Source organism: Protopterus annectens, chromosome 10.part0 (assembly GCF_019279795.1).
Source record: "Protopterus annectens isolate FY-2018-M chromosome 10.part0, PAN1.0, whole genome shotgun sequence".
Taxonomy (NCBI): Eukaryota; Metazoa; Chordata; order Ceratodontiformes; family Protopteridae; genus Protopterus; species Protopterus annectens.
Window position 1 is genome coordinate 124,334,816 of NC_056744.1, and position 26,524 is coordinate 124,361,339.

The window sequence follows — 26,524 nt, forward strand, 5'->3', positions numbered from 1 at the left end:
GGTTAGTGGTTTGGTTCCATTTGAGGTCAAGATTGTGAGACAGGATTGACTAGGTTTGGATAATTTGTTTATGAAGACTGTAATCTTAGTTTTATTTAGGTTTAGTATGATTTGATGCTGTGAGTGGTATTTTTCTTTGTCCCGAAAGGAAGTTTGCATTTTTGTTTGAAGTTCTTGTGGTGAGGGGGCTAAGCATATAAATGTGGAGTGATCGGACCCTGTCACACAAGTGGATGCTGAACAGGGACGTGTTTCTGGACCTGGTCCTTCGATGGGTTATTCCAGATGTGGATATCTTTGCCTTCCCCATGAACAGGCGGTTCCCAACCTTCTGCTCCAGGGCACCATACCCAGTAACATGAAAGGTGAATGCTCTCTGTCCCATGGAAGGGGATGTATGCTTATGCATTCCGCCCATCTCAGGCCCACAAGGAAGCCTATTCTGCCTCCTAGGGATTTAAATTTTGTTCTTTAAAAAAATGACTCTCCCACCATTTGAGCCAGCCAAAGACTGCTCCCTCCACCTCTGCACTTGGAAGACTATACTTTTGGTGCCCATCACTTCAGCTAGAAGAATTTCAGAGCTGCATGCCCTTATGGCCTCTCACCCTTTCCCGGTCTTCCTCAAGGACAGAGTATGTTTATGCACTAGCCCAAACTTCATGCGTAAAGTTATCGATGAACTGTCCTTGAACCAGGCTATTAACCTGCTACTCTTTTCCCCTTTCCACAAATCCCAGCAGAGAGGATACTTTATTCCTTAGATGTACATAGACTGCTCTGATTTTATTTGGCCAAGACCAAACCCATCCACAAGTCTTAACAGGCTCTTCATCTCTTACCACCCAAGAGCCCTGGGGCACTCTGTTTCCAAGCAAACCATATCCTCTTGGATATCTAAAACCATCTCCTTCTGTTAAACAACCCATGGCAGGCCGCTTCCGTCTCCTGTAAAGGCACTCTCCACTAGGGCAGTGTCCTCCTTAGGGACATTCCTTAAAGGTTTGGACACAGCTGCTATTCTTGAAGCAAGCTACATGGTCCTCTGTACACACATTCACTAAGCACTACAAACTGGACATTGTCTCTAGAGCAAGAGCAGGATTTGCCACAGCCATCTATCATGGGTTTGTGTAAGTGCTTCTGGTCCTCCACCCTTTTCGTAGTATAGGAGCTGTTGCACTCTCCCAGATATGGATACAGCAGCATATGAATAGAAGGACATAGTATTGATGTCCTTCTGTTCTCATGTTGCAGTATTCATAAATGTAGTGATGTTGCTGGCTGCAGCACCGGACATCCGTCCAGTATACCCAAGTCTTAGGAGCAGGGGTACGTGCTGCATTGGTTGTTAGGGCCATAAACTGTGTATAAAAGTGACGTCTGCATGTACCCCCTTCAGAGCTTTTCTGCCACAGTGATGTACGGACCTCCGATCGCCAGCTCCGACAATCAGTTTTTTCTTTGTTTTGGCAGTCCAGTACAGATAAGTACCCTTTTGGGTTTTTTGCATTCTTCTTGCGTTTCAAACATAGGTGTCAGCTAGGAAAGGGAGGTGTGCTTGTGTAAGACCAATTCCACACAAGGACACGCATGATAAATACTTATTCTGTTTAGGTGAAGGCCATGACCATTCGTCTTGCGATATTTGCAGATCTTTTGTACCTAAAATGCTTTGCAGCTGCCTGGCTGCCTTAAAGCTGTATTTAGAAAATCAGTGTCTCTGGCATCTAACGTTAGGCATGGAGGGGTGAGGTAGGTACTCCGACGAGCCGCTTCGGAATAAGGCCAAGAAAGTTAGTCCTGACTCCCATGCTGCACCTCAGGAGTCCAGAGAGACTCTCAAGGCGGATGTTAGCCCAGGGTATCATGGGATGCCCATTTCACAGCTAGAACTGGGAACCATGGTGGACGCCAGTTCAGTGGAAACGTAGAGTACATCCTCTGAGGTTGATCAGCCCCTGATGGCAAAGTGGAACCCTGGCTGGGGATGTCAGAGAGACCTACTCTAGCCTTTCCATCCTCCCAGGTGTTGGCGTCTGTCAACACATCCTTCTACTTCTCTGAAGGGGAAACAGAAATTAAAACATAGGGAACATAGAAAAGCTGAACCAGCTTCTGGATGGGAAGTTTTTCCCAAAATCTTTTCAGGGCCTTCCAGGCCCTCCAGTCTCAGGTACCTCTACCAACCACTACACCTGTGCAGACCTTAGAGGATTCAGAAGAGGAACATACTTCCTCTGATAAATCACTTACCTATTGCTCCCAGATATAATCCCCCAAGGACTTCATTACCCTTGAGGAGGAGAACTCTTTTAGTCCTGAATCTCCAAGAGAGGAATTCTCCTTTGGGGGTACCATTTCTTTGATGAGAGAACATTTTAAATGGCAGGCCTCAGATGTTTCTGAAACAAAAAAGAGATGCATTTAATTATTGCAGATGGAACAGCCCTCTCCATCTGCAGTCCCTCCTCTGCTTCCAGCATTTATTGATGCCTTTCTTGCTGCATCACAGACCCCTGATTCTTCTCCCCCAGGTTCTAAATGTCCAGATAGATTTTGTAAAGTTCCTCAGGTTACGCAGTTCCTGTTCAAGAACCCCCCTGCAGACCTTGCTGTCATTGCAGTGTCAGCAGATAAATCATCCAGACACACCTGCCCCTCCACCTCTCAGTTTTCCACTGACAAGGACAGCAAATTTATGGGTAGATTAGAGAAGAAATTATATACTACTTCAACTCTAGCCCTTAGAGCCCTAAGCTGTCAAACTCACATGGCTAGGTTTGTTTTAGGTACCCTATGAAAAGCTTCTGCACTGATTCCAGATGTGCCAGACTCGCCTGCTAAGTCTCAACTCTCTGCCCTGCTCTCTACCACCTGTCAGATGACCAGGCATTCCATAAAGTGCAGTTATGATGCGGTAGAGACATCCTCCAAATCTGCAGCCTCCAGTTCTGTCCTGAGAAGATATTCTTGGGTGAGGTTACAGCCACTCCTAAACAAACTTCCCCATCCACTCCATCTCCCTTTTGGTGGCAACCTAACCAGGATAGAGCTCCTCCACTGTGACTCAAACCCATTACCCAACTCCACTTCCTTATCTCTCCACCTCACCCTTTCCTTACCCTCCTGGCAGAAAATTACCTCAGAGGTTTGGGTCCTTTGCATCATCCAGAAAGTATACTTTGACTTGGTGAACACTTCATCCCTTTCAGGGGATACCCCAACCACCTACAGGTCATTTTCATCTTCCCCCAATTCTGGATCAGTTTCAAGCTCAGGGTACCATAGAAAGAGTACCTCCAGAACAGACAAACAAGGGGTTTTACTCCAGGATGTTTTTGGTTCCAAGAAAAGATGGCCCTTGGAGACCAATCCTGGATTTGTCTGTACTATGTGTATTCCTCAAGGTGCCAACCTTCAAAATGCTCACCTTGCATCACCCCCTATCTCACATCCCTCACCGAGCCTTCATGGTGTCCCTGGATCTGAAGGAAGTGTACTTTCATATTCCTATTCAGCCCAGCTACAGGAAGTTCCTACTCTTTTTCCATGGGTTTCTTGCATTTTTAATTGTCTGCATTGCCATTTGGGCTTTCCACAGCTCCCAGGGTGTTCACAAAGTGCCAAGCTCCAGGTATTGCCTACTGCAGAGTACAGGGCATTCAAATATATCCATACCTAGATGACCTCTTGATACTTCAGGATTGCCACACCCTCCGTTACCACTCCTAGGCAAGGTGTCCAATACCCTAGCAAACCTAGGGTTCACTGTGAACAAGGAAAAATCTCACCTGACACCCACCCAAGACCTGGTTTTTTTGGGGTGCAGGAGAAGAACAGACCAAATGTCAGTCTTCATTCCTTGCCAGCAGGTGGAAGCCATCACTCATTACCTCCAAACACTCCTCTGTCTCCAAACATCATCAGCCAGGAAATTCCTGAGGTTCTTAGGCCACATGGCATCCTTGATACCCATGGTCCCCTTAGCATGGCTGCATATGAAGAAATTTCAGTAGGTGCTGAGGAGTCAGTTGAACCAGCATTCACATCCGCTGGATACTTCTCTACCTTTCCTCCCATGCCTGAAAAAAGAGGTGCAATGGTGGATTGCAGCCATACCCCTGAACAGGATATACCATTGTAGATTCCCACATCCTCACAAAAAATCTTCACAGATGCTTCAGACCTGGGTTGGGAGCAGTCTTGCAAACCCACAACAAACAAAACAAAAAGTTCATGGAGAGTGGTCCTCTCTCCGACTAAGGGACCACATCAGTATCAGAGATGAGAGCCCCTCTCTTAGCCTTGCAAACCTTTCATCCAGTCCTCCAACCAGGCACCTTAAAAGTTGTCACGGACAATATGACTGTCTTGTGGTATATCAACAACCAGTGGTGACAAGGTCCTGCCCACACTGCAGCCTGGCTATTCAGATTTGGTCCCTAGCAGCAGAATTGCACATTCTTCTGCAAACAGTGTACATTCCTTCAACAGCAAATTCGATGTCAGAGAGACTCTGCAGAACCTCTGCACCGTCTCACAAATGGATGCTTCACAGAGAAGTGTTTTTGGATCGCATTCACAGGTGGGGGTATTCCTCAGGCAGATCTCCTCCCAGAATAGGCAGATGTCTCTGCCTTGCACAAGGGATCCACATCCACAAGCGTTGAGAGTGGGCACCGCCTTTTTTTCTTTGGCGGGGATGTATCTTTATGCCTTTGGGGGAATCACATTGATTCAAAGGGTCTTTCTGAAAATTCAGAGGGACAAAGCAAAAATCCTGCTGGTGACTCCCTTTGGACCAAGACAGCATTGGTTTCCCCTTCATCTACTAGCGAAGGGCAATAGTCACAGGTTATCCCACAGATTCAACCTACTCATGCATAGTCATACCCTTCGGGAAAAACAAGGTTACCCCTAGCTACCAAATAGGTGGTAATCCACTGAGCACAGAAGGGACCTGGGGACCCAGGTTGATAGTAGTCTGTCATTCGACACCCATGTAGCTAAAGTAGTTAGGAAGACCTTCTACATTGCCCACCTTATCATGAAGAGATTCTCATCTAGATCAAGGGAGGTCATAGTCTCCCTATACTCATCACTCATCAGACCAATGATTGAGTACAATGCCCCATTCGGAATGTATCTGACCCGACACTTGCAGCAGCTGGAGAGGCCACAAATGTTCCTCACCAAAAGGATAAAGGGTCTCAAACATCTGTCCTATGCTGCCCGACTGAAAGAACTCCAGCTCTATTCAGTCGCTTACCGCTTGCTCAGAGGTGACCTTTGCCTGACATACAAGGCCATGTCAAACCCAGATTTGATGAATATGCTTCACCTCAAAAATCTAGATCCGCCAGAGCCACAAGGGCGGAGACTTAAACCCCGACACGGCTATTAATAGGACGTGCTGGAGGGATAGATTCATCACCCAAAGACTCCCTATGCTGTGGAATAAAATCCCGGTATATGTGAGGCAGAGCACCTCGCTGGCCTTGTTCAAGAGAAATCTTGACCAATGGATGGGAGATCGCAGATATACCCCAGGGATTACCTCAGTGTCACTGCTCAACAGAGGCACAGCAAAATAATGGGTTTAGTTCCCCATACTAAAGGGGTGGCGTAAGCCACAAAACTATGGGCTAGGCTTGTAAATGCCCTCGGGCAGATAGCCTAGTATGAACCTATGAACCTATAAGATGAGGGGTCACTCGTACACCTTCAGGTGTTCAACTTCAGACTCACTCTATGGGTGATAGAGTTCTGATCCCTTTCTGGCACCTATATTCAGAGGACGTATTCGGTGTCCTGCAGGAGGCCAGGAAACCTACTATCAGGAGGAATTATGTTGCAAAATGGGAAAGATACTGCAGGTGGTGTCAAAGAAAAAAAAAAAACAGGACCTCTTTCTTTCTGTACCTATGATCCTTTCTTACTTGTGTGAGCTTCTACATTCAGGGCTGACTTTTTCTTTTGTTAAGGTGCAATTGTCAGCCATTTCCGCCTGTCTTCCATTGGTTCCTTCTTTGGCATCCAGATTAGAGGTAAAACTATTCTTAAGATGGGTCCTCCATATCAGACCACCTAGAAAACTGATACTGCCTACATTGGACCTTAGATTAATTTTGTCCTTGAAAAACTCTCACTACCTCCTTTTGAACCAGCTCACCCAGCATCTCTGAAACTATGTACTTGGAAAACAATACTGCTGGTAGTCCTCACATCCACCAGGAGGGTCTCTGAAATCCAGGCCTTGATGGCTAACCCCCCTTACCTCATCTTCCATAAGGGCAGGGTCTCCCTCAGGACTAACCTTTCGTTCATACCTAAAGTGGTTACTGAACTGTCTTTAAATCAAGCCATTAACCTCTCTTTTTTTCCCTCAACCTTAAAATCCATCTGAAAGAACCCTACATTCCTTGGATGTTCATAGGCAGCTTGGGTATTATTTGGACAAGACCAAATCCATTAGTCTGACCAGCTGTTTGTCTCCTTTCACCCAAGGGCATTTGGGAAGACAGTCTGTAAATAGACTATATCTTCATGGATTTCTAAAGCTATCTCTGCCTGTTATTCCTTGCATGGAAAGGTTTTAACTACCAATGTGAGAGTGCATTTACTAGGGAAGCTGCCACTTCAGCAGCCTTTTTCACAGGGGTGGACTAAGCTTCCATACTGGAAGTGGCCACCTGGCCCTCAGTCCATGCCTTTACCATGCACTACAAGCTAGACTTGATCTCCAGAGTCAAAACTGGGTTTGCTAAGTCAATTTTGCAGGATCTCATAGACCAGGCCCCTCTGCCTTCTTCCCAGGCTCATACCTAAAGCTTGGGTACTCTCCCTACAGTTATGAATATTGCAACATGAGAATAGAGGGACATAGAATAGTTGTGGAAGAACTTACCATAACCTTAGATGTCCTTCTCTTCCATGTTGCAGTTTTCTGCCCCTCCCCAACCTGCTCTTGCTCTGTCCATCTGGAGTGACTTTCCCTACTTTCTCTCCATTCAAACAGGACACTGTAACAGGCACTTGCATTTACTGGGTTCCTTTGGCCTGGTGGCATATATGGGTCTGAAAAGCTTCCTTTCATTGCTCCACAGGGGTACTATATGTGGCAGTCATTTCTGAAGGTGGTACGTGCAGATGTCCCTTTTATAACCAAAGTCGGTTTATGGCCCTGGCAAGCAATGCAGCATGTACCCCTGCTCCTAAGACTTTGATATAGTGGCCGGATGTCCGGTGCTGCAGGCAGCAACCTCCCTACAGTTATGAATATTCAATATGGAAGAGAAGGACATCTAAGGCTATTGTAAGTTCTTACACAGCTATTCTTTTTGTAAGAATGGATCTTAACTTTAGATGTCCTTTCTTTTTATATGCTGTTGTATAGTTTCCCACCCTAGCCTTCCCATTCACACTTGCCTGACTCATGGAGTACCCACTCCATAGCCGGTGATTCTGGTGGCGTTAAGTTCTGAAAAAGGTACTGCTGATGTCTGCTTTATACCAGATGTCCAAAAGAGAGACGCAGGACGTCACATGCACCGTAGCGGTAGCATTTATCTTTTGTATAATGGCCGGACGTACAAGAGTTCACCAGAGGCAAACTCCCTGATGTTATGGATACAGCAGCCATATAGAAGAGAAGGACAACTAAAGGTATGCTAAGTTGTTACACAGCAATTATTTCTTCCTTATTTTGGAAATGGCCAGGGACAATCACCACAAGCTTCCTCTTAGACCACTCACACAACAACAGTTGGGTTTGATACACCCCATACATCAGTCATCTTCAGTTGACTGCCTGGATGATACGGTCATAATTCCTTTTAGACAGCTGTATGTTGAGGATCCAAGCAAGTATTAATGGAGACAAGAAAGCCTGCTATTAGAGAATCCTATTTTAGCAAATGGAAAAGGTTTTCTAGTTGGTGCCACCGGCATAACCAGCACTCATTCAGTGCTAGTTGTTCTCTGGTTTTACATTCTGTGTGTGTTGCTGTCTTATGGCCTTTATTATTTCTCTGTCAAGGTTCTTTTATTGGCTATTTCAGCATGTCTGCACATGAATCCGCTTCTTTCAATGCAGCCTCCTGTCAAAATGTACTTGAAAGGGGGTTTTCCTTGAAAGGCCTACAAGAAAACTGGCCGCCTGTCCTTGTGATCTTAATTTTATGTTGACACTTTCTCCATTTGAACCAGCTAATCCGGCTGACTTGAGGTTAACATGGAAACTGTTTTACTGATCGCTCTGACCTTTGCAAGAAGGGCATCCAAAGTGCAAGCTCTTATGGTGAGTCCACCCTACCTCATTTTCCATAGGGACAAGGTTTCTTTGAGAACTAATCCTTTTATGTCTAAAGTAGTGTCTGAGTTTAGTTTAAGCCAGACTAATCCATCTCTCCATTTTCTTTCCTGAACCTAAAAATGAATGGTTACTGCATTCCTTGGTATGGCGACAGACAACTCTCGTACTATCTTAACAAAACTAAGTCTTTCAGATCTTTGGATCACTTGTTCAATTCTTGTGAAGGTAAGTTGGGGACGATCTCTGTCAAAACAGATTATTTCCAAATGGTTGTCTAAGCCTGTTACCATCTATTGTACTCACCATAACAAAACTATTCCAGCCAGGGTTAAGGCCCACTCTGCCAGAGCCTTGGCTGAATCTATATCTCTTTGGAAAGATTTAGATTCTAGAAGTCTTCCAGAAGCTGCTACTTCGTCCTTTGTACATATTTTACAATGCACTGTAAGCTTGATTCCTTCTGTAGGTCCTGATCAAGCTTTGCTAGGACCATTCTCCAGAAGCTCCTGAACTCCTGTCCCTCCCTCCTAACAAATGTAGTTCTCTAAGGTAATCTGGCGATATTGTACTTGAAGGCTTCACCTTGCATTTTGTGCAGAAGTAGGCGTGTTGTGAATGATTGATGACCAGGGCTGCATATGTAATGAGCCATGATTGACATGGCATTCTAATCAGCTGGTGAGAAGTAAATGAAATGCCTTTGGGAATAACTTTTATGGGAGGTGCAAAAAGAAGCACATAAGTAGTAAACCTGTCCTTGCAGTACAGTTGAAGTGTTGCCCTTTAGAGAATTATCATGTTCATAACTTTACCACTTGGAGAAGTTTTTTCTCTCCATTTGTATGCAGAGAACGAAGAGCTCTTTTTCCAAGTGGCTGGCAGTGCTTTGGCATGTAAGTCACCTCAGTAGGAATGTCACCACAGTAGGACACTTAATTTTCCAGACTAAATTCAGTCAGCAGTCATATTTGCCGAGCTGAAAGCCATATTTTTCATATGTAGCAGTATGCAAGATGTTCTAGTGTTACTAATGTTTCTTGGGGAAAGTTTCTTCAGTTTTCTTTGTCACAAAAATAGTATGGTGTAACTGCTACCAGAATGTAAATCGTTCCAGTTGCATGTGTATTACAACTTTTGCATTTGTTGTGGTAGAAAAATACATTTTATTGCAGTGTTTTTTTAATGGACAAACTAGGTTTTGTAATTTAATTACATTTTGTGACAAAGGATTAGGTTGGCTTTTACCATATACACACATTGAACTTATCACATTTAAATGTTTTCATTTGGTTAACTTATAATCTTTGGTGTGTTCTGTATTTTCCTTAATAGCACTAGTCTGCTGTAAAGATCCTTCCATTGGCGATCTTAATATTTGTAAGTATTTCTGTGTATTTCACTTTGCCTTTTTCATTGCAAAATTCATCTTGATTGGAGCTTTTGAATGATCTTTAAGGTAGTGATGCATGTAAAGCTATGTTAGGTTTAAAAGTTATTGTGTAAAATAGACATATGCTATTGTCGCTATTGAGGGAATGGATATTCATTAGTGCCCGATTACGAAGTAGCACGGGGGCGTGTTTTGGGCGGGGCTTGCTACTGCGCATCTGGTGAGGCCCTCAAGTACAATATCGCCGGTAATCTAGCCATGTAGCTAAGGTTGCTGCAGTAGTGATCGATATGATGAACATAGTCCAGTTGTGCAAGCTGAACTTACCATAACAGTAGATTTTCATATGATCGCTGTGGCGGTAGCTGCTCTCTCCCTTCATTCCCCTTGTTTTTGGTGTGTTTTTTATGCCAGGGTGTAGAGATTTGTTTTTCTGTTCCTAGCATTGTCGTCCTCTGTACTGGCAGGAATGCTCCAAAATGCTTCATGCCTTTTAGTCAGCTCAGCTCACTTTGCATGGCAGTTTGGGCATGTGGAAGATGCCCTGAAGCTTTGGAAGCTGGTTGGGTATTGTTTAGCTTATGTCTTGCAAAGGATATAACTAAAGCTACTGCAGCAGTGATCTTTCAAACATCTACTGTTATGGTAAGCTCAGCTTGCACAACTATATTTTCTGTACTTGGATACCTTGCGGAAAAGCCTGTCAATCAGATGATTTTTCTTTTTCATGGACAGGAATGTACCTTTATGTCCTTCCCCCTTCACTGACAACCAGAGTTATTCTAAAAATACAGGAGGACGCTCCAGAAGTATCTCTGGTATTTTCCTTCTTGCCCAGACAGTATTGGTTCTCCCGTGTCATGAAGCTGGCCAAGGATAGTTGCTACAAATTTCTGCACAGAGTGGGACCTGTACAGGGCAAAGAATCACTGATACCCTAACCCACAGTACCTATATCTGATTGTGTTGGTGCCATTGGATACCCCTATTCATCCTTGTTAGAAGTATATCCGTTTCTGATTACGTATTCATCCACCTAGAAAACTTGTGGCTCCATTATTGAATCTTACGTTTGTTCTGGAAAAGTGTAACCATTCCACCTTGTGAATCAGCTTTTCAGGCTGACTTGAAATATCTTAATGTGGAAGACTGCTTTGTTCACTGGTCTGCCAGTTGCTGAGTATTCGAGTTGCAAGCTCTTATGCTTGTCCAAGCCTTCCTCATCTTTCACAAGGACAGTTTAGCTTTAAGAACAAACACTGTATTTGACGAGTAGTTTCTGAATTAAATTTAATAGTCTGTCCGTGTCCCTGTGCTTTTTTCCTTAACATAAAAACATGAAAAAAAGGATTTTTTATACTTTGGATACCCACAGGCTGTTCAGATACTGTTTCAAATACTGTTGGGACAGGACTAAGGATTTCAGAAATTCGAAGCAGGGCTTTATCTTCTACAAAGAAAGAAAAAGCGCTTTCATTTTTTTCAACAATTTCTAAATGGTTGTCCACTTTTTTTCACTTTTGCTTCTGCCATCATGGAAGGACTTTAACCTCAATGAGCCATGCCTTTTGGAAAGGGGTGGGCTCCAGAGCTATTCTAGAGGCAGCAACTTGATCATCTGTGCACAGTTTTACTAAACATTGCAGGACTTACTTTTTTTTTCCCCAAGGCCAGAACTGCTTGTGCTAGATTTGTCATTCTTGGTCTCCTTCCACCCATCCTATGTAAGTTTTGGCAATCTTCCTGTATAGCTAGAAGCTACTGAAAGTTTGATCTAATGATGAACAGTCCAATTGAGTAAGTAAATCTACTATAAGAGTAAATGTTAGAATAGATTATTGTTGATGTACTTAGTACCCTCCCACCATCCCTCATGTATATTTTTAGCCAGATAATAGCTTCCTTTAGATTGGGGTAAGAAAGCTGTGAAATTTCATAGCTGCATATCCCCTTTTATGCTAGCACTTTTATTTCAAGTTTATGTATGGGCATGAGGAAAGTGCCCAGATAAGCTTTTTTGTGCATGGACCAGACTTCTGATCCCTTGGCAGGGTACATCCCATATATTAAAAGCTACTGCAACTGTCATCTGTTCGAACATCTGCTGTTATGGTCTGTTAACGAAACAACTGTAATGTCTTTGTGATTTACCTTCATCGTAGTTAGCCAGTTCTTCTTTACTTTACCCTCTTTCCTGATGACTTTCCAATGTTTTCCCAATTCTGCTTTGCCTAGTTCCCAGTGCGGCGTCAACTCTTTTCTTTCCGTTTTTGAAGTTGAAGCAAAGTAATCATTCTGTATCTACTTTTTCCCAGTTTTCTGTGATTTCCCTCCCAGCATTGTTGCACCTGTCCAGTTCTCTTACTCCCTCCTTTTTGTTTTTCCTTTTTAATCCTTTCTACCAACTCCTGTTCAGATTTTGATTTTGTATTGCATTTCTTCTGGCTTCCTTGTACTGTGGCTTTCCATCTCCCCACCTCCTCTTTTCAGTTTTATTATAGGTCCTACGTTTTGCTGTAATTCCTAGTTTCACATTCCTGTGTAATCCCCGTTTGTCAATTGTTTTAGCTCCTCTTCACACCATTTTCCATATCTCCCCTGAAGAATAGAGACTCCCAGATTGCATCTGTCAAATTATGGTCCTCTCGAGGTTGTTGCTGGTTTTGAATCTTTTCTTGCGTCATGCAGTGCTGAAAACCTGTTGTAAGATATAATAAATGAATTCTCACCGTACGCTTATCTTTAAAAGAGTCCTATGTAGTGTACATCTGTTACTGTTCTGCTATATTTCTGATTGTATGGCTACTTTGCCTGCCTTCATGTATGCATGGCCCCTATGAGTACATCCGACTTTTAGTTTTCTAGCCTTTTTTAAATGTCTTTACCAGTAGTCACTGAATTTTGATGAGAGTCAGAGCTTTGGTGTGCATAGGGCTGGTTGCCATCCTAAGTCAGCACGTCTCCTAAAAAGTGCATATGCCTGTGAATGTTGAAGCTGGTGAATGCAGAAAGTGTGCAGTGAGAAGCTCCTAACAGAGGAATTTGCAACTTTTTGATTACTGAGGGGTGCCCTCTTAAAGATTAACTGATGTAGTTTGAATATTTTTTTTGTGTATGTTTGTCTTTTGTGAGTAATCTGCCATGCTAATATTTCCTATAACATTTTTATAGTATCAACTTTTCTAGAAGAATTTTCCTAACAAAACTATGTTTTATTTTACTAATGTATATTTTTTGTTTAGGTTCAACATCAAAGTCAATTTGCAACTTGTGGCAAGTTTCATGCTCACTGGTGTAAGTGGAGGAGCTAAGTATGCTCAGAATGGACAGCTCTTTGGCCGTTTTAAGCTCAATGAGACGCTTTCTGAAGATACTTTAGCTGGACGTTTGGTCATGACCAAAGTTAGTGCTGTTTATTTATTGCCCTTAACTAAGGAGAAGTCAACACAGACACCAGGAACCAAAGAAAAGGTTTATGAGGCGTTAATTGAAGAAAAGACAAAAGAATATATTTTTCTGAGACTTTCCAGGGAGTGCTGTGAGGAACTCAAGCTTCACATAGATAGGGAACTTCAGGTAAGTTTTTACATTTACTTTTGTGAACTGGTTTATACTTTTAAGTAATGACATTAATGAGGCTAGGGAAGACCAGATGGTCTGTAGAAGATGCTGGCCAGTTTCTTTTCTTGGAACTAAAGGGTGTTTAGGGAATTAGAGGGACCAAAAGTATAGAATCATGGTTGAATTTCTTATTGGTCATGTTTGGAATTGTACTCGGCGACATCTAACTTTATATTGGCTTATATTCATTTGTCTGCCTAGGTTTCAGTTTTTTTGCATTCAGTGCAGTCCTCTGTGTTCGAACCATGTTGAAACTGAAAATGTTAAAATACTTTAGTATATGCCTTATCGTATGTTTTACCATTTCCATTTATGTATTCACTAGTTTTAGCTGGCAAGTGCGAAAAATGGTCTGCTCCTATTTTGGATTTTGATCAACAATTAAATTTTAAGTTAATTCTAACTTTTTTGTTTTTGTGTTGTGATCAAAACACCTCTGTCAAACTGCTATAACTGCTAAGAGTTTTTGTTTGAATGAATTATCATTTAATGAGTACCTTGTAATTTTTAGGGTGTCTGGTTTATTTGCAGTAGATTACAGCAACTCCATAAAAAAGAAGTGTATGTAGGCCTGCCTGAAGTTTAGGGTTTGTCACATTATGGCTGTAATTATAATTTATGAAGAAGTGATGGCAGACTGCCGCAGATATAAATGTGTTTTCTGAATGCAGACATTTCAAGTATAGCAAATGTTACAAAATGAGTCACCGTTGCAGTAGCCTACACTGTGCAAGTTTCACCCCTAACTATAGTGGCCAACTTCCAAAAGCTTTGGGCATATTTCAGGGATGCCCCTGTCAGTAGCACGTGGAACACTCCCTATAGAAGATAGTAGTATAACCAAAAGCTTCAAAGCATTTTTTCCCAATGGAATAAGCATTTCTTTTGTGACCCACCTGTTAGTTGTGATCTTCAAGCTGAGCAGATAAATCCTTGTTGGAGAAGGCTTTCCTTTTTTTTGTATGGAAAACATTTATTATTTTGGCAATAATTTCTTTGCATATGAAAACAATGAGAAATAGTTTGTCATGTTTATATGTTGTGTGTTCCCAGTGCTTTTGTGAACTTTTTATAGGAAAGAGTTTTATTTATGTCTAAAATATTTTACTAAGATTACTGAGGGAAAGGGGTATTATGCTTGTGGGTTATTATCAGTGTAATACTCAATTCTGTGTGCCTAGTTCCCTTGACTTCTATACTTATTGGCACTTCTGAGCCACACTACCTACTTTTGGATCTTCCTTCCCGGCTTACCCGTGGGGAAGCAGTCTGTCTGTTCAGAGTTACCCTTCCCAGTGAGCAAAAGAAAAAAAAAACTTTTGAAATTTTGTGACGTGCTTCTGACTCCTTTGTTATCTCAGCTGCTGTTGGTGACTCTGCTGTGCTTGGATCATTGTTCCTCAGATCACTCATCTTTTTCTCCTGGTTCTCTTGGTGTAGCAGTTGCAGCTACCAAAGAGTGGGGAATGTCACTGACTGGGAAAAAGTTGAAGGGCTTTCCCTTGGTCAGTAGGGCAGTGTGGAATCTGGAATCCGTGTACCTAAGGGGCCTGTTGGACTGAGGGACACTGCTTAGTGAGAACAACTTTCAACTTACTCTCTCACTACTGATGGATGTGATCTGCTAGTTTTTGTTAAGGAACTGATGGCTGCCTTCCAGTACCTAGACAGTCCTCAAGCAGGAGGAGAAAAATAATTCTGTCAGGATTTTCCAATTGGAAAGTGAAGCTTTACAAGGGGAGGAGTGCACTCCTGAGGATTCTCCTCAGTCTTATTTTTCATATTGTGAAGAAAGCATTCCTATAGTCATTCTTGATGAGGAAATCTTTTTTTGAAAAATTTATCTAATGTGAGTGAGATTTTTCAATGGAAACAGATAAAGCCTTTTAAGACTCGTAATGATTTAATGCAGTTACAGTTGCCTAAGGCAACTCGCATTCCTCCTATTAGAAGATGTTTTTCATACTGCAGCCAATTTACTGGGCTGCCAAAAGGTTTGATAGGTGACAAAAGGTGCACCATTCACAAGTACATGTTTGTTTCCTTATCAGAAGGCAGAGCCAGCAGTCATCTCTCTCTCTAATCCGTTACTACTGCCAAGCAGGTTACTGTTTCTAACTTCATTCCCTCAGATAAGAAGGAAGGGCAGTGAATAACTTGATGAAAATGATGATTCCCATAATTTCTAATTTTAGTTATCTTTTCAACCTTTTGTTAAAACATCAAATGAGTAACTCTGTTTCTCTAGGGTAATTATATAAAATCTGCGATCATTCATATTTTTTAAGTACTCCTGCACGGGCTTTCTAGTTCCTATCACGTGCTGTTTAACATGCTATGTCCTATTTATGTTTTGCTTCTGCAAGTCCCTTACTTGTTATCCACCTGGGTAACTGTTTTCCATGTCTCATTTGCTCTCGTTGTGACCACCTTTCTAACCTTCAGTTTACAATTACCTAATACTGTGAAAGCTCTTATTTAAATTCAAATCTAGCATTTCACTTAAGTTGAATCTGCCGAATGATTAAATGGTTTCCTTCTCACAAGAAATACCAGAAAGTGACTGTGTTTTGTTGCAGCAGTCTGTTACTTGTCTGCAAAACTTAATTTGCATACATGCGTAGTCTGACACTATCACCAGATATTTTGTAGTTCACATGACTTTGCACTGTTTTTTTTTTTTTTTTTTTTTTTTTAAAACATCTGTTTAATCTTGCTGAAGAACCATATTTATTTGAAAAAAAAGTAAATTCCAAGTGATTCTTATTTTCATTACACTGATGAACCAAAAGCATGGATTTATTTATGTATCAAGCCTCAGACAGTATTCTGTTACATCTTTGCCCACCAAAGCCATCATATTTCCTATAGTGTTTCAGTCTCCAACCACTACCATACAGCCTTTGATGAAACACTAACTTCTCCCAGAATGATGTTCTTTTCACATTAATTTCTGCAGTTTAATTTTCGTGGCCTGCCAGCAACTTCTCAGTACTATAATACTTCCTGCTTAGTCTTTATTCTCACACCCCTTTTAATCAGTGTTAAACCCCTTTCTTTCACTGTTAGTCTAGTTCATCATTGAAACCCCCTTCCCACTTTTCTTTGCAATGCTTTCATGTCTGTGGTTCAAGGATGTGTCTTGTAAGATTATTTGTTCGTTCTTCTTATTTTCCTCTCCACCAACCCATTACCATTCCAGACCAAGTCAAATTGTGACATAATAGTTTCCCTTTTATTCTACATGCATATATTTTTCTCTTTCTATTGCAACTTGGTCCTTCATAGTCTGTTTTTTAACACATTTACTGATTTAGCACTTAAAATGTACATTTCTGTAAAAGAAAACAAACCACATTAACATGTTTTCAGTGATGAGCATTACTCATCACATATATTCTTTAACATAATTATCAATCCTGTGTTACATAAATTGCTCAATTCTTGCTCAATTTGTGCCTTCTATTAAATCTCACTCCTCCTCTACATTATTCTGCATGCATTGTTCCAACATATTCAGTTTTTTCTGTGGAATTTGCTCCTGCCATGTTATAAAGATCTCACTTTTCTGTTACAATAATCAGTACTTAAAATACAAAAATTAAGCCTTTGCTTTCCATTTTCTAATAATTGCTTTTTTGGCAGCCATTCGAATTAAACTTATTGCGTTACTTTATTTAGACAAGTCACATTAGTATTCCAACTCAAAAGAATCATTTCCTTAGTTACACCCATTTGCTCACACAATATTTCTGACTCTGCAGGGAATTTTAAGTCTGCCAATTCATTGTACTCCTAAAACATATTTCTTTCCCGTCACACCTCAACATTTGCTATCTACCTGAGGAAGATGTTTGTGGGGTCTGCTTGGAGTATAAAAATACCTATGCAAACACTTCAGCTAAAATCCTAAATCATCTAGATTTTGTTGCATATTTGGGAGCCATACATAAGTCCTCCCATTGGATAAGCAGTTCACAAAGAAACAGTCTCCCTTCCCAATCTTTTCTTACCTACCTGATACATTCTTATAGTTAGGTGTGCAGTATTTTATATGCCATACTAATTATCCCCTTTTTAATAGCAGCTTCTGTTCTAGATTCAACTGAAAAATGCGCAAGAGCAGGTCTTTCACTTAGGATTCCTCTGTCCCTTTCACGTTGCCTATAATATATCAATCCCTGGTAGGGGGATGCAGTCTCCAGCCTGCAATCCAAATGTCTTCTTGTCCTCATTCCAATACTACTACCTTTCTCTGTCTAGTTTTTTGCTCCTATCACCTTAGTTTCTTTGCCAGTTTTCTCCGGTTAAGTCCTGTCCCCTCTTGCCTATTCTCTGTACCCCTACTGGCAGTCATCCACATCTGCAAAATCTCCTTTCTCCATTCTCTTGTTGGCTTTGTTCTTTTAATGCTTTCTCCTTATTTATGAATGTAATATTGATATAGTATATGGCTGCTGTTATTCTCCTTATGGATCTGCATCCAAAAGCCCACTTTCTCTTTATTTCTTGAATCCCCCCACCTCGCTTCATCATCATCCCTTTCCTCTTAGAATTATAGCTTTCTGCTAGTGTTATGTAAATGAGTCTAAGTTTTGTATCTCTAAAATTTCTCTCTAAATCGGGTAATCCTAAACCACCTCCTTCTGTTGGAAGGATCAGCTTATCCCAAGTGACTCTTCCCCTCCCATACGAAATCCCCCAACTCTTTATTAATAAACTGTCCACAATTTCTCTTTTGCTTGATAAAAATGTACATGACCTCTATATAAGACTAAAGAGACTAAAATCATATTCACTGCATGTGTCTTGCTGTACATATCCGTAAACAACAGCTTCCTGTTTCTAAGTTTTGTATTATCTTTAGTTTAATCTCTTCCCACATATCCTTAGCTGCTATAACAGAATTCTTTTTAATACATACTCCTAAATACTTCATTTTATCATGTTCCTGTAAATATGGGTATTGCTAACCATTTCACATGGGGTTATATAATTTAGTGCTGTAGCATTTGTTTTAACTTCATTAATTTTATATCCCGAAAAGACTTGAAACTGTTTCAAAATGTTCCACAACACAGATTGTATTTCATGGTTTTATAATGAACAAAATAATATTGTCTGCAAATAAAGCCAACTTTTCTTGATTACCATACCAGCTGTATCGAATTTCAGAGTCCTTCATTTTCTTTGCCAATAACTGTAAATATGACACTAACAAAGGGGAAAGAGGACATCCCTACCTGCTTTCTCTGTTCAGACACAACTTTTCAGAGAGGAAGCCCCCCCAGTTTAAGTTTTGTCTCTGATCCCTCATATTTCCTTCTAATTAACCTTATTGTATCAGGGAATACAAATGCTTCCATTGCTGTGCTCATAGAATCCAAACTCACTCTATCGAATGCTTTCTCTGCATCAAGATCTACCAATAACAGTGGTATTTTCTTACATTCTGCTTCCTTGTGGATCATCATTGTTTTAATAATGTTGTGAAATGTTTGCCTCCTTTCCAGAAAACCACATTGATCTGTATCAATTTTGGCAACACCTTTGCCATTGGTTTAGTTAATGCAGACATAACACTGTGTAATTATGGTTTAAAATTTAAATGGGCTGATATGAAGCTGGGTCTGATGGATCTTTGCCATCTTTAGCTATTACAGCCATCACAACTTTCTTTCAGGATGTTGATGCTTCTCCTCTTAAGTACTGTTAAAGAAAACCTTCCAGATCTTTATCACTTTCTTCCATCTTAGCTTCTAAACATTTACTGGAATATCTTCTATTCCTGGAGACTTTCTTGGAGATTGATTTATATGTCACAATTTTTCTCCTCTGTTCCTTTCTTAAATATTAATTGTTGAGCCTCATATACCTATAACCTTAGTATACTTAAGTCTTCTGTAAAGATTTCTATTTGTGCTCTTTCTTGATTTCCCCATTTATCTGCTTTATACACATTTTCATAAAATTTCAGAAATCACTTGTGCCTCTTCCTGCTCTTTGAGATTCCCCTTATTCTGCAGTACTTTAATGTTTGTCAGCCCCCTAAATGATTTCTGTTGCTTCCACTTTAATTTTATCCCACTAACTGTAACTACTGAAGACATTTCTCTCTTCCCTAATAATTCTTGCGTAATTTTTGCAACCCATTCCTTTAAATCCTCTCATTAGCAGATATGTGGGAAGTGGCAGTGTCTCATTTTTATTTCATTACCTTACATTTTTATCTTAGTTGTTGGTATATGATATGAAGTAGTTATTGGATGTGTGTTGAAGCTTTCAATTAAATGCAGATGTTCCTGTGAAATGTAATTTCTGTCTAGTCTAGCCCAGTTATTGTACCTTGGGGAATAATTTGTAAATTCTGTCAGAAGTTCCTACTACTGAATTCATGTCTTCCATACCAAATATTTTCATAAATTTTGTCAAAAATCTACACTTTTTGTATTTTCCCATCTAGGTCTCCCAGATACTTCCTTACTATTGCAAATCACGTTCCAGTCCCCACTTACAAGTAGTAATCCCTGCTGATGGTAAATGCATGCTAGTGTAATTCTTCCTTGCCAATAGCTTCTTAGTTCCATAAATCTGCCATTACTATCGTTTTTCCTCTTGTGTCACTACTGGAGCTCATCTAGTAGTTGCTTTACGTGCTCTCTTTTTCATTTGTCCATGATATTTTGCTAAATATCCATCCTGAAATCCTTTCTCTGTCAAATTCATATGCTTACTTCTTTCCAAATGTGTCTCTTGTAGTGTTGCTATTTGCACTGTGCATTTTTTAAATATAATTCAAAACTCTTACCTTTTTGTTTATACCTGTGAGGCCATTCACATTTCAAAGTACTATGGGTCGTGTAGCCATTATGAAGAGAGGTTGTTATTCCCACCTATTATATATGACAGTTTTTTTAAAGCGGGTTTCCAGCTTTTGTATTATATGCACCCACTAATGTTTGTCAGGTTGCTCCTTTTCTACAGTTGTTTCTCGCCATCTCCATTTTAGCCCATGTCATGTTTTACAAGACTTTTTGCTTTAATGAAAATTGTCAAACAAAAAAATCAACCCCCCCTCCCACGCAGAACCTGTTAACTTAAGACAAACACACTGAATATTATGTACATTGTCAAATAATGAAGTTAACCCTCCTGATAGGAACAACTGCCCCAAATCAACAGCTGCACCCACAGACATCTTTGCTCCTAGTTAAACTCATCACTGTCTGTTCTCATTTTATCTTCATTCCCCTTCCAGATGTGAAAAACAGCATGAATGTTTTTAGAAAAAGTTAATTTTAGACTTGAGAAAAAGTTATCCATTGTTCTAGTAAATGCATTTATGTATTTAGGTACCAGGAAAACTGCTGTCTCTGATACACTTCCAGTTATTTCAGACTTTATTTTCCACTAAGTTGCTTGCCTTGTACCTTTTAATTTTACGTTTCTCTTGCCAAACAGGGGGTCTTCATGGAAACGTAAGAAGAGAATATAAAGCTACCCTCACCTGCAGACCTCTTAACTCACACTTAACATTTATTTGGCAAAGGAAAACTTTTCATTACACTCTTGGTGTTTTATTTTGAAAGCCCACTTGCTTACATAACAAAATTGTTAGGTAAAGTCAAGGGCATTAATCCAGACGTTCAGTTATGCAAAAGTAAAAGATTCTAAACTCTAAATATTATATTATGAGTGCACTTTTACACCCCATCCCCACTCCATTATCTGAAGATTACAGGCTGCTAACTTAAACATGCTTTTGTCCAGCCTGCCTTCTCCTTTTACATTGTAATGCCTACATTTCTTAAAACTAAAAAAGAGAAATTGCTTGTTTACTTTAGTATCTATATCGCATACAACAATCACTGATGTTTTACTATACAACATGCATGTGTATATCATGAAATGTTTACACAAATATTGTTAAAACAAAATTTGTTTTACTTGGTTTCTTTTTTTCTTTTAGTGTTTTTCCAAACATTAATGACATGAAGTGGAGTGTATGCTTATTATTCCCCACACAAGTTTACTTATGTCAACAAAAGTCCAGTGTTTCTTAGCCACTTGTTGTAAAGCCATATTCCACAAATGTGATTGATGCTTTATAATCTCATATATTTTCACTAATTACACTGTTGCTGGTAGTCTTCCTGTTCATCTGCATCTCCCAACCCCAGACTCCATTTCAAATCCAATGTACTTCTGATTCTTCTAGTCAATTCATGTGCTTTTTTTTTTTTTTGTTAAGCATTTTCCTTTGGAACATTGGAAAATGTTTCACTGGCAAAGTCTCTCTATGAGTTTATTGTCAGAAGAATGAGAAGCAGAGTACACTTCTGTTTTATTGTTCACTTTTTGTTGAACAGATATTTGTATTTCCTGTTTAGCTTGTTGTGTTTCAAAATATGACTTTGATCTTCCAGGGAAAATATTCTGAAGACAGCTGGATACAGTAGCTTGAGTCTCACACATTGCTGTTTGTACTGTTTAATTGATTTTATTGTTCACAATCTGTTGACATTTGTTTATCTTATACTTTTTAAGTTTATTTTTCAGAAATTGCTTTGGAATGCAAGATGTGTGTAGGCTGCTAGAGGTGTAACATCCCATACTGCATAGGTGCTAATGAGTTAATAGCAGCAGTGTCTCATTTTTAATTCATTACACTTCATTTTTGTCTTGTTTATTACTGGTACATGATCTGATATAGTTTTTGGATATTTGTCAAAGCTCTCAATTTACATGCACATGATTCTGTGAAGTACAGTTTGTCTTTTCTAGTCTGGTTATTGTATCTTAAGGAATAGTAAATTCTCTCTTAGTTCCTACTGTTGAATTCATGCCCGCCATGCCAAATATCTTCAGAAATTTCTTTACAAATCTACCCTCTTTTGTTGTGCTTTTCCTGCTAGGCCCCTGATACATCCTTACTTTTGCAAATAAAATTTAGTTTCCAACAATAAGTAATATTCCCAGCTGAAAGCGGATTCTGTTTTGTAGAGCGCCATAGCTTCATACTAGCAGTTTTAGTTGCTGTGTAATTACATACTAGCATAATCCTCCTATGTTGCCAGTGGTCCCTTAATACCACAATTCTACCATTATTGCCTTTTTCATCTTAAATGACTGTTGGAGCTTGCACAGCAGTTAGTGTAAGTAATCCTGTTTTCCTCCATCCCCGATGTTCTGCTGAATATCCGTCTTGAAATTACTTTATCAAATTCACATGATCAGTTCTTTCCAGATATCTCCAATCACATTATTTGCATTCTGCACTTCTTAATATATTTCAGTACTCTTTCCTTTTTGTCTATAACTGTATGACCACTCACATTGCACGATAATATGGAAAGTGTTGCCCGGTTGATAAGAGGTTATTCCCACCTGTTTTACATATAGTAATTTTTTTAGGTGTCTGTTGCCACCTTTTGTGATACATGCACACACTAATATTTGGCAGATTGATCTTTTATACAGTTATTTTTTGTCCTCTTAATTTGAACCTATTTCACATTTTAGAAGACTTTCTCTTTCCGTGAAAACCCTCAAAAAACATACCTCAGAATCTGGTAACTTGATACAAAAACACACAAAACTACATACATCTTCAGATAATGAATTTTAACCCTCCCTGTAGGAATAAATGTCCCAGATAGACACCTGCACACACCCAGGGATTATCTGACCCTACGTTAAGGTTATCCATGCTAAGAAGCATGTTACTGCCTGTGCTCTTACAAATTGCTGTTTGTTCTTGTATTTTATCTTTATTCCTCTCCCAGATGTGAAAAAATTGCATGCTTTTGGAAAACATAGCCTCAGAGAAGTCAGTGCTCTGGCTTTTGTAGTCCTAAAATCAACTTAACTTCATGGAAATATAAGAAAAAAGGTAGCCATCAGCCTCAGGCTTCTAAAGTCAAGCTGAACGTTTATTGCTAAGGGAAAACTTTTCATTGCATTACTTGTTCTTGTATTTACTTTTTTTCTCTTAAAACTTTAGATTATGCTAGGGGTCATAATCCAGACATTTACCTAGGCAAAGTAAGAGATAATGTTTCAGCTCTACATATATTATGATGTTTACTTCTACACCCCATCCCCCCACCTCAACTACCCAAGATTACAGCTTTTTAATTTAAGTATGCTTTTGTCCACACTTTCCCCCCAGTTTTTACATTGTAATGCCTACATTTCTTAATACTAAAAATGAAAAAAAAGACATTTGTTTACTTTGTCTTCATCACACGCAACAATATCTGAAAATGCTTTACTATACAACAAATTTTACTTATTGTTACCCTTTTCCTTCCTCTTCTCTTCCCCATAGTGTCCTTCCGAACAATGACATGAAATGGAGCAAAAGTTTTTCAGTCCTCTGCAAGTTTAGTGTAGTCAACCAAAGTCCGTTCTTTCCACTTTTTGTTGTACATCCTCCTTTCACAAATGTGATTAATGCTTTATAATCTCATACTTGTTTGCTAATTTATATGTTGCTGTTAATTTTCCTATTCAGTTACATGTCCCAGCTCCAAACTCTGGTACAATTCCAAGGTACTCCCAGGTCTTCTAGTCAGCTCCTGTCTTTTCTCTGTCTCTCATGCATTTTCCCTTTTGAACAGTAGAAAATGTTTCAATGGCAAATTGTCTCTGTATGAGTTTTGTCATCAGAAGAATGAGAAGCAGACCCCCTTTCTGCTTGATGTCTCACTTTTTGTTGAACAAAGTTCTGTTTTTTCTCCTTAGCCTGTCCTGCATCAGAAAATGACTTTGATCCACCAGGAAAAACTATTCCGAAGACCGCTGGGTAGTCCAGATTGAATGTCACAGCTGCCACTCCAACATTCCCAGATTGTTGAAATAAATTTGCTTCTCTTCTGCATATTGTACAGTGTATAATCTTTTTCCACAAACATTTTACTGTCTCCAGATTTTGATATGTTGCCCTTATGCCACAATTTTGTTAGGATCAACTCTTTCTGCTGGTATGAGTGCATCTTTACTCATACAGGATCTGATGTCAATTTTCATTCTGTCATCAGTTGATGAGTTCGGATCCAGCTCTGCTGTTACTAAAGCTTATGGTAACCAAAAAGCTCTCGAGCTCTTCGCTTACCCACAATGTACCAACCCTTAGCTAACAGAGATCTCATTTGCCACTTTCTGCAAAAGACTTGGTTGATCTCACACTCGAGCTTTTTCAGATAAATGATCATCTTCTAAACTCGTATATTTTGTAATATTTCTTTTACTTTTTGTTTACCTCCATAAGAAATTGCATTTCTTTTGTTTACTATAGTTGGTAATTTTACTTTTAATTTATCTGTCGTACTCTGTGTACTTCTTGAATTAATACTGTTAGTAATTTCCTTCCCATTTTACCTTTCTACACGTAGTGTAGCCTTTTATTACCATTGCTTGTTGTTTTCTTCCTGCCCTTTTTCTTTATCAAAAAAAAAAAAAAAAAACTGTTTTTAAATTTTCTTCGTTACATAATTGCTAATATTATGGCTGACAAAAGACCCTACTGGGTTTACAAAATGTGCTGTGGGCAAAAACTACCAGCATCAGATGCTCACAGTGTGTTTTAATTGCCTTGGGCCTTTACATCGTTCCATCTGCCATGGGTTCAGTCGTACAGCTCTAGAAATAAAAAATAAACTTATGTTGAATATAAGATGCACTGTCTGCTTTTGGAGAGTCATTATCTGGGGCTCAACCCGCAATAGTGAAAGTAGAGAGTTTAAGTCTTCATTTCCAAAACCATCCACCTCATCTATCCCGGTTTTGGAGCCATTTAAGAAAAGGCCTAGGCTGGATCAGATAAGATCCAAAAGTTCCTCACACACGGATTCGAAGAATTAAAAAGTGACAGACCCGAATACATCACATCAGACAAAAAAAAACTATCTGATCTGACTACTTTGAGCCCTGTATCTATTGCCAAGATGAGATATTCACCATCCATTGATTTGGTGCCCTCACCTTTCTTGGAGTGTCACCGATCCAAGTCCCCTCTCTAGTTTTGGCTTGTTCTTCTAGAAGTTTGATGGAGGAAGATGTGGAAACAGTGGTGCAGAAGATCCCCTCGTTGTAGACTCAGATGGGTCTCTTAACGGCTCCTACCCCTTCAGTTCAGGAGGTCCTTCCTTCGAATACACCCCCACTTCAAGTTTCTCCTCTGATTCATTCAACTGTTTGAGTCCCTGGATCTGAGCCTTCCGGTTCCATCTGGCTTGGATCCAAAGACAGTAATATATTCGAATCTGAAGCTTATTCTGAGTGCTCTGGTTCAGTCGTATCCGGAGGACTCTTGGAGCCAAAGCTTCCCTGTCTGATCTAAGGTGTTGGAGTTGACGTCAAAGTTGTCGGAACCATCTCTGCATATTAGAGCTTCGGCATTTGATAGGGCTGCTGTGGCTTCTTCCTTGGGGAGATTGCTTTTGGAGTGGAGGAGGACAGCAGTTCCGAAACCCTGTTTTTTCGGAGCCGAGGTCTTCTCTCTCTTAGGAGCGATCAGACTTCAAGGTTGTTTTCTGCTCCAACAGAGCAGATTGATCTAACCCCCTCTTATTTTCAAACTTCTACCTTCATGTCTCTGCTCTTGGAGCCTCCTCACTCTGTACCACAGGGACAGCCAGTCATAGACCTCCAGACTTCCCACCAGGGTATTATAGTTTCTTCCGATACCTCCCTTGAGCATTCCAGTGAGGAGGTCCTTCGGAAGAAAAAGTGCAAGAGGAAATACTTGGACTCTCCAGAAGAGTCCGTCATGGAGGGATATGTACAGACTAACTTCCTATGATCCTTTGACTACGATGAAGGTCAAGGGTTCCCATGATCACCTCCTGAAGATGTGTCATTTGGGAGACATCTTTGAGATCCTGAAAGAGAGTTGGTTGCACGCCCAGCAGCCGTTCATCTGAGGAGTTTGTATTCCTGAAGGATTTCGGTACTGGCCCATCTACCTCCTGGATTACTCTGCCAACCGACAAGATTGTTGAGTTGGTCTCAACAGGCGTGGAAGCAACCTGACACAGTTGAACCCATACCCAGAAGACCATAAAAGATTCTGGCACCACCTTTGGCGAAGGAGTTTTGGGCTAAAGGGGTGCCCCTTGAGGCCATGATCAAGTTGGCAGCCACCAAAAGGAACTTACTGAAGAGTTCCATTGATGTTCTTCATGTTTCACTGT

General features: G+C 40.2%; 1 protein-coding gene across 1 annotated transcript in view; it reads left to right on the forward strand.

Annotated features, from left to right (window-relative positions):
- Positions 1 to 26,524, forward strand: part of HELZ (helicase with zinc finger) — a 3,197,037-nt gene that overhangs the window by 952,337 nt on the left and 2,218,176 nt on the right. The window contains exon 7 of the mRNA XM_044085095.1: positions 12,950 to 13,283. Within this exon, the coding sequence (XP_043941030.1) occupies positions 12,950 to 13,283 (334 nt within the window). The remainder of the gene's footprint in view (positions 1 to 12,949; positions 13,284 to 26,524) is intronic.